The following is an 8,859-nucleotide window of genomic DNA, read 5'->3' as shown; positions in this document are numbered from 1 at the left end:
TCCAGAATAAATTTATAACTGTGTTTAGGGATACCTTAGAATCATTTTTTTCCACCGGATTATACTTTATATTTTAAAAGATTTGCCAAAAATGTATGTTTACGATTAGGATTCTAAGCGGACACGTGCCTTAAAATGAAGTTTACAGTGCCCATGAAACTAATGTTGTAAGCAATAGAAAGCTACACAATTGCGCACGTGATATTATAAACCTTGAATAGAGCAAAACTTCTAAACTGTTTTCCAATTTTCAATAACGTAACCATTTTGATACAAAATATGAAATGAGTCGTATAAGTGGTTTAAAGTTTGGAAAGGTCTTACATACAAAATATCTAGGTATAGGAAAATTATAAAAAGAATCAAAATTGGTCAAAAGTGCCAATATTAAGATTTTCAAAAATTCGTGGAGATGACGAATATGAAGCCCAATTCCGAAAATATTGATTATTAAGGTGGAATTGCATGCTGGCTGATGTGGGTTTTGAGTTTGAATTGTTGTGTCTCAACTTTCCTTTCCTCCACGTAGGTATTCAAATGGCGATTTTGAAACATGCACGCTAAATAAATTTGATTAAAATTTACTCAAGGTTGAGTAAAATTTGCGATGACACAACTGTTGTGTAAAATTTATCAAATGAAAGTTAAAATTTATCCAACATTGTAGAAATTTCGCACAACCTTGAGTAAATTTTACATTTGTTGAGTAAATTTTGCACAATCAGTTGTGTCATCACAAATTTTACTCAACTTTATTTAGAGTGTGTTCATCGCCTTTCGTTTTTTACAATATGAAGATTTTAATGCACCTAAAAATCCAAAGATTACACCTGTTTGATGACCTAGTATTATGACGTTGCAGGTTAAATGTGAAATTTATATGCATGTAAATTAATGCAAAAAATTGCCCATTACAGCGTCACAGCGAGAAGGGGAAAAATGCAGATTTCTGAATATACCTGTCAACCATTCGGTATGTTCATACGTGGTCTGCGAGTTTCATATTCTTGGCCCCTCGTGTGACTACGTGACGAATTGCTGCTATAAAGCGTGAATAATTTGTTTGGAATTGATTGTTTGTCGTTAATAAAGCGACGCATTTAAAATAAAGTGACCGGAAATGATTGTATACTTGAAATGCATAATTTTCATGAAATGTAATCCCTATGAATAAATCCACATGTAACAATTATCTAACAATGATCCTGATGATCCATATCGATCAAATTATGTATAAGACTGGACGGGTTTAAAATTAAGTTCAAAATCTGCAGAATTTCTTACTTAAATTGGATGACAATAATTGTTTGAAAATCACTACGTTATCTCTTATATTTGTAATTATTCATTCATAACCACAAATGCAATTTGCTTTATGCAAGTCTGATTTACTAATTTACATACATATGCCACCTGACATCAAATATTTATCAGTGCGCTCATTATCTGTTTTAATTTGGCCGGTTCCATAGTTTCCGACAAATTGGCAATCTCTGCTGCAAGTTCCTTTTTGTTTTCAACAATAAATTTCAGCACGTGCCCCTCCAAAGTTTCCAGGCGTTGGTCTACCTCCACCTGGACGTAAGCAGAATGATATATGTTTAAACGTCGAAAGTCAATGAACCCTACCTGGCTGTTATAGGTCACCAAAAGGTTAAACGTTTCCATCGCGTTGCCCACTGTTAACCCGTCTTTTACCGCGGTATCGCAAATGGTGACAAATTCCTCCTCTTTGTACCTGTTGCACAGCAGGAGGAGATCTGGAATACAAATTGCTGTTAATTTATTTCCTAAATTAAAAGCTAGTTGTATTAAATTTTACCCAGGATGTATTTCATGTTAGACTTGCTACAATTGAGTTTCCCGGTGTACACGAGAAACAGGTAGGCGTGAAATGTTGTAAACTCTACATCCGTCACAACGATTGACTTCCAGCTAAAGGATTGAAAGATTCAAATTTTATGTGTAACTTTTTTGGTTGAACTTACAATGGAGGTCTCCCAACGTATGCTCACAGATTTGGACCAAACTAGCGTCAATCGATCACAAATATAATTAGTGTGAAATTTGCGAATAAAACTATCTGCCAATGGTCAAGTTTATATGAGATATTTGCATAAAATGAGGAGAAAATGCACCCCAAAAGCTGGCAAATTTTTCATTTTCTAAATTTGCTCCGCATTTTTCCCGCTTTTTATGCAAATATCTCTGCCAAACCTGCGCATTGGGAGATAGTTCCATATGCAAATTTCATACTAATTATATTTGTGATCGATTGACGCTAGTTTGGTCCAAATCTGTGAGCATACGTTGGGAGACTTCTATTGTACGTACATGTTGTGATTCTGATTCACAATTCATACTCTGTAATGTGATCAAAGTTCAGAGTCTGGCAATTTATCCAGAATAGTGACTTATTTGTCTACACGTGTGGCTGATTGGCAAATAATGTTTAATTACTTTATCTCCAATACTGCGCTGCAAATTAAGTAACGCTCTTGGCTCGATGCAAGCATCAATAATTTTGCGATGTCTTGTTCATTGTGCAATCTCCAGTAGTCAGAGGACAAATTTTATCTGGTGAGTGCATTTTTATAAGAATATGAATGAATCAGACCATGTTTTCAATTATCCAGTGAACTGAACTTCATACCCATGCATTGAGTACAAAATCATGCCATCATCATGTGATCAATTATGTACATTTCTTACATGGATACAAATCCTTAAAATAAACCGTGGTAAACGCACATAAAGAAGTACCTTCAGCCTCACTTCCCCCCAATTTCAGTTAAATCTCAATTTGCCCCGACCACACCCTCTTGAGTTGAGGGGGTGTGGCACAACTCGGTATCACTTAATTTCACTCTATTTCATCTATAGATTCGATTTTTTGTTAAAATCTCATTTTCCCCCGACCACACCCCATGGTGCCAGTGGGGGTGGTCCACCTGACCCCAAAAGTTGATAGGATCCTCCCCCTGGGGTCATATGTATAATGTCGAAAACCGATTTCGATTATCTCGATCCGTTCTCCCGTTATCCTGCTGACAGACGGACAGACAGACGGACAGACAGACGGACAGACAGACAGGCCACGGACTCCAAAATGGTCATTTTTTTGTTCAAAATTTGTAAGGAGCATATCCTATCATATATATATATATGTTCTTGACCAGGGTGACCCAAGGAATGCGCCAAATTTTTTTTGTGAGGTCACACCCCCTGGGGGGCGAACCACCCCCCCTGTGGGGGGAACTTGAGACTGACCCCTGAATATTGTTAAGCAACTATCTTAGGTGCTATGTGCCAAATTTCAGTTTTCTAACCCTCATAGTTTGGATGGTGCATGCGTTTAAAGGTCAGAAAACAGGTGTTTTGGGGCCGTTTCGACCACGCCCCCTGCCTGAAGTGGCAGACATGGGCAACTACACTAGGTGCAGTTAGACTCACCTTCAAGAGTACTACAAAATCCTGCAAGGGTTCTTTGGAAGTGAGTAGGATTCTCTAGATATTCCACATTGAAATAGTCCAAATCGTCCAAACCACGTTTTCAAACTTACAATGGAGGTCTCCCAACGTATGCTCACAGATTTGGACGAAATTAGTGTCAATCGATCACAAATATAATTAGTATGAAATTTGCAAATCGAACTATCTGCCAATGCGCAGGTTTGGCGGAGATATTTGCATAAAAAGAGGAGAAAACGCACCAAAAGGCTGGCATATTTTTCATTTTCCAAATTTCCTGCGCATTTTTTCTGCTTTTTATGCAAATATCTCCGCCAAACCTGCGCATTGGCAGATAGTTCCATTTGCAAATTTCATACTAATTATATTTGCAATCGATTGACACTAATTTCGTCCAAATCTGTGAGCATACGGTGGAAGACCTCCATTGTTAGACCGGGGATCTCCACAAATTATGTCACGCTAAAGTGCTAATGCATGAGACCCCCCCCCCAACCCCCTCAGTACGCTTTGTCACGCGTTACACCCGGTTTTCACATTTTGCGACAAACGGTCTGCCACGCACAAATTTTAGCCTTAGCCGTGACATGTTTATGGACATTTCCAAAATCTTACGTTTTTCCTTCCTTAGGTTGGGTTTTTTCTAAAATTGACTTAAAATGGGGACTGTTCTTAAGCAAAATGTCGCTGTGTCCTGGAATGCGAACGTCATCTATGGAGAAGAATACGTCGCCCGTCACCTATATAAATGAGATTGTTACCATTTCGTTCGTCTAATACGGTGGAGAAGTTGAGCTACTAACTTAATAAACACTAAATAATCTAATAAAAAGGCAATACATACATTTGTGTGACCCTGATGAATACAACATTCGTTGTAGAAAGCTTGGTCGATTGTAAATAAAATTGTGTACTTAAAAAAATCTAAATAGTCCTAACAACCATTTGAAAAATAATTTTGAACTAAATAATCGGGTAACCACACTAAAACAAAAATTTGTCAGATTAACACCGCCGGTGTCAATATTTCACTTAACCGCCTCCGTTAAAATGTTGATTCCGATTTATGATGATTTTGATACCGGTAGTTATTATGTTATGACCGGACGGAAACATTTCACTACCGCCCTGAATCACAATTGTGACCAAGGCGGTTAAGTCATATATTGACACCGGCGGTGTTGATTTGACTAATTTTTGTTTCGAGTGTACAGCTTAATGGGTGAGCTTGTACCTGGGTTGCCAAATGTATTGACGGACCTGGCACAGGGGTTGTTAGTGCAGAGCGATTTTCTACGACCAACACGGTTGAGCAGTACGCATTGCACAATTGCTTGAATGGTTCCAAAATATTTGTAAACTTTGTGCCAATTGGTCTCTTAGCGTCATCTGTTCCCCAAATGAATATCTTGCTTTTCATTTGGCAAGCGCTCAAGTTTGACATTGGATGTGCACAAATATCTGTGACACGTTCTGGAAATTCCAACAGAATCGGATCATTCGTAGTTCTTCTTTTTTCGCTGCCAAGTTGGGAAAATGAATTGTTTCCCCAAACATAAACTTCTCCATTGTCGCACAACGCGAGGAAATGCGAGTGTCCACATGTAACCTGTTTTGTAAAAAATGGAAAGATTGTATAAGAAGCATCACGTAAACGTTCCGGTAATATTCCAGAATGGCGGATTATAAATGCATAACAAATACCTAGCCAACGAAAACTCAAAGATTAAAAAAGTTAGACAAGTTATTTTGACAAATAATGTCAGGTCACATTATCTTAACAAAGTTTACAAAAAATTAGGGGAGCTACAAAATCTCAACTACATATATAAAGCAAACGAGTGAATCGATGCGTTGAGAATTTAGCCTCTCGTTATCTCTGTATACTCTTCGGCGAGGAAAAAATTAGACTAACTTCACTGCCCGTCAAGGCAAGATCGTCTAAACTTGCTGGCATAATAAAACACAAATATGTAATGAACGAAGCGGATTTATTCATGAAAAACTCTAGGTACATTAAATATTATAAGATTTTGATGCTGATCTTTCTATAACAAGGTAGATATGCACTTATTACTGACCTTCTTTATCGTGTGGGGTAATTTTTTTCGGTGTCCCGTGTTTGCGTGGTTTGATCTCCAAAAAACAACCTTTGAGATAAATGATAAATTATTGTTAAACAAACGTAACAACCAAGATTGACTTATACACGACCGTTATCTAAAAAATTATTTTGACACGGAAAGCTAATTATCAATAAATTCAACTTATAGCCCAACCCAATTTAGCGGAGTAATAAATCGCTAGTTTGCGGAGACACTCTAACGCAATTTTGCGTTAATTCTAATTTTCGGTACCAATTTCTTCATTGAAGGGTAATAAATTTAACTTTACCCGAAATTACTGCTAATATTCGCGTAAAAGTTAAACCAAAGCAGTATGGCATTATGCACAGTAATTATATTGCAGATGAAAAATTTACACCCCGAATTTTAGACATAAACCAGCTAAATCATTGATCCTTGTGCTTACTTACCTTGCCATCCTTCGAAAAAGCGGCAAAACAATCCTTCCCTGCCGATATCCCGGCAACATTCATCCCCTCAAATAATTTCGAAAGTGTAAAAACGTGCGTAGCGTATTTGAATTCTGTTCCGTTTAAGTATAATAACAAATCGCCACATATGTAAATCTTGTTGTCTTCGGACATTGCGACTATGAACTTATTTCCACAGGCGACAGTAGCTATTCTAACAGATTCTAGTCCCTTTATCTGGAATGACTCGCTGTCATACTTATCGTTATCTTCGTCAAGTTTGTGATTTTCATCGATTTCGTAGTCTTCGTCAACTTCGTAGTTTTCGTCAATTTCGCTGCCTTCCTCACTTTCGCTGCTTGGTTCAACTTTGTAGTCCACGTCGGCTTCACTGTCCTCATCAGATGTGTCGAATAGGTCGAATATGTCGACCATCTCACGGGCACTTTCAGCTTGGCCGGGTACGTTCGACCCCCACACGTACAATTCGCCGGATTTTGTTAGTGCCGCAAAGTATTTAGAGCCATAGGAGTAAAGCTCTGGAAGGAATTTGATCAAATTTAAATATAGATACAGGGTGGTATAAATGTTACGCTACAATGGCGAGTTTTTCAAAGGGAAAAGTCCCTAACTCTTAATTAGTTACAAGGTCTGAGATCCAGATTTTTATTACTTATTATAAAAACTGGTGGAACATTGATGAAGAAATTCTTAAAATGTTTAATTTCAGAGATACAAATTTCGGTAACTAATTGGAATTTAGGGATGTTTCCCATTGAGATATTTTCCATTATAGCGTGACATTTAAACCACCCTGTGTACATAACTCGTTAATTAACCCTTATCTTTATTAATCCTTATCAAGAGAGTGCAGTGGGATAAATATAAATAAATAAGCAAAACCTGTCTTTACCTACAATTCCTTTGCCACAAAGTGGTGTCAGCTTATTGGCGGTTATTTTAATTCGTTCCACGGATGGCACGTCATCCGGTTTGTTTGATTCGATCATAATAACGTCATCCTTCTTCGTTACGACGATTGCTCTTAAAGGCCCTATTACGCAGGCACGCTCGACCTCTTCAATAGTAGCGGGTTCATTCAAAAGTGTAAACACGGTCCAAGTGGATAAGTCCTTTTTCGAAATTGTCAGAAGATTTTGAGACATAGGCTTTCGACTCGTTCCAGGTGTTACATTGTTAGCCATTGTATATATGAAAAAATGACTTTAGTAAGTTCTGTAAATATGTATGAGTCTTAACTGATTTTGTGTCTTTAACCTTGTAAAATATTTGTAAATTGTTCTGCAAAATAATCCACGAATACTTTTCGATTTGTTCAACAGTATATTTATGAGGTGGGTTTGTATGCTGGTAAAACACTGACGCCAAAGAGTCGCAGTTATCTCCGGATTCCATAACTTATCTGAAGTATTCAATACTCACAAGTTAAGTACTTGCTGGTGATAATGATGTACCACCCTGGCCTAAAAATGTCATCACTTCTATTATCAAATTCTGATTGGGCTAGATAAGCTTGTGCAGTCTATACGAGCTACATATTTAGGTATGCATTGATAAGTTACAAGGGTGTCGCGATGAGATAGTACCACAGAGCTGTATATATCATAAGTAGAGGCATTAACGTTTTTCTTTGTTGAATGAGGTTGAATGTAAACCACGCGTGGTTTACAGTCTCATCCACCGTAAAATATCACGTGGCTACGTGATATTTTACGGTGGATGAGACTGTAGGCATTGCGTCATCAGTTATCACCCATCAGCCTTATCGCCCACCTCTACTTGACCCACACCATCAATTTGTACATGTATAAACGGATAGAATGGATTGAGGACTGTACATATTTTATATTCATCGGAGTAATCTGTACTCCTGGAGTTAACTATTTAGAGTAGCGACTTGGGGGTTACTTTGGAGATGAATTCGATGCTACAACAGGTTGGGTCAGGTTATTTGATTTAACAAAAATTTAAAATCCGGAATTTTAAAATTCGCAAAATGTACCCTGTTTTTAATTTGTAACTCTTGACAACTCAAAAATATAGAGGGCAAATTTTGCGAATTTTCCAAGTCCGGATTTTTTTAAATCTCCAAAGTAACCTTCTCCAGTGCAAAGACCTTGCGACTTGGAATAGTTATCTCTTAAATGACGTACTTAATTGCCAACGGATTCATTAAATATTGGGCTTCAGTGGGGCTTGGTGTCAATGAGTTGAGCAGGTTCGGATTCTCTTCGTCACATCCAGCGTACTCGGCACATAATGTAAATAAATCTTCTTAATGCATACGTATCTATATTATAAGCTGAAAATGTTTTTTGGCAACGGAAGTGAAAGTAATTTTCCGAAACGGAAGTGAAAGTAGAGAAAACAATAATATTAATTGGTTGAATTTTTAACATAAAATTCACTGTCGCCCGGCGGGAGTCGGGCTAATACGCTAGTATCATAAATTCGAAAAGTCAATCCCGTCAAACTTTCCGTGACATTTCTGTATTCTGATTGGTTACCGGCTTTCTGAATCCGCAAATCACAGCACGGCTATGACCATTTTTATAATTTAGGCTCAATTTGAAATATAATTTACGTTACAACATATGGTTCACCTTACGGTACAAATTATCGTGAAACGTGTTGTACAACAAATGGCACAATATATTGTACAACAATGTTAAGAAACTTAAACGTTAGCAACATAAATAAATTTCCTTAGCTACGTACAAAAATTCCTTAGGAATATAAGAAAAGTTCATTAGCAACGTTAAAAAACTTCCTTATCTATATTAAAAAAACTTCCTTAGCAACGTCAAAAAATCCTTAGCAACGTTAAAATA

At 37.3% G+C, this 8,859-nt stretch overlaps 1 protein-coding gene across 2 annotated transcripts; it reads right to left on the bottom strand.

The window, feature by feature from the left end:
- Positions 1–721: 721 nt before the first annotated feature.
- Positions 722–7,367, bottom strand: LOC110859629 (RCC1 and BTB domain-containing protein 1). 2 transcript variants are annotated; one of them, XM_035859748.1, is made up of 8 exons: positions 6,921–7,367; positions 6,008–6,546; positions 5,553–5,621; positions 4,706–5,080; positions 4,087–4,211; positions 1,823–1,935; positions 1,630–1,760; positions 722–1,575 (listed from the first exon to the last, which is right to left on the bottom strand). In XM_035859748.1, exons 1-8 carry the CDS (start codon positions 7,210–7,212, stop codon positions 1,420–1,422), a joined length of 1,800 nt encoding a protein of 599 aa, XP_035715641.1. In that variant the 5' UTR covers positions 7,213–7,367; the 3' UTR covers positions 722–1,419. The 2 variants fall into 2 exon arrangements, with proteins under 2 accessions (XP_035715641.1, XP_021964284.2); XM_022108592.2 differs by lacking the exons at positions 722–1,575; positions 1,630–1,760 and adding an exon at positions 3,454–3,507.
- Between the last annotated feature and the right edge of the window lie 1,492 nt (positions 7,368–8,859).

This window comes from Folsomia candida, unplaced genomic scaffold (genome assembly GCF_002217175.1).
Source record: "Folsomia candida strain VU population unplaced genomic scaffold, ASM221717v1 Fcan01_Sc027, whole genome shotgun sequence".
NCBI lineage: Eukaryota > Metazoa > Arthropoda > Collembola > Entomobryomorpha > Isotomidae > Folsomia > Folsomia candida.
Note: the sequence above shows the minus strand (reverse complement) of the source record. Positions and strands in the feature narration are given on the sequence as shown.

Excerpts from the sequence above, each read along its gene's own strand:
- LOC110859629 (XM_035859748.1), bottom strand. The coding sequence starts at position 7,212 with ATGGCTAACAATGTAACACCTGGAACGAGTCGAAAGCCTATGTCTCAA. Across the intron at positions 5,622-6,007 it reads CTTTTTCGAAGGATGGCAAG|GTTGTTTTTTGGAGATCAAA; the intron begins GTAAGTAAGCAC and ends TTTATCTCAAAG. Across the intron at positions 1,936-4,086 it reads CAACCTAAGGAAGGAAAAAC|CTGGAAGTCAATCGTTGTGA; the intron begins GTAAGATTTTGG and ends TCAATCCTTTAG.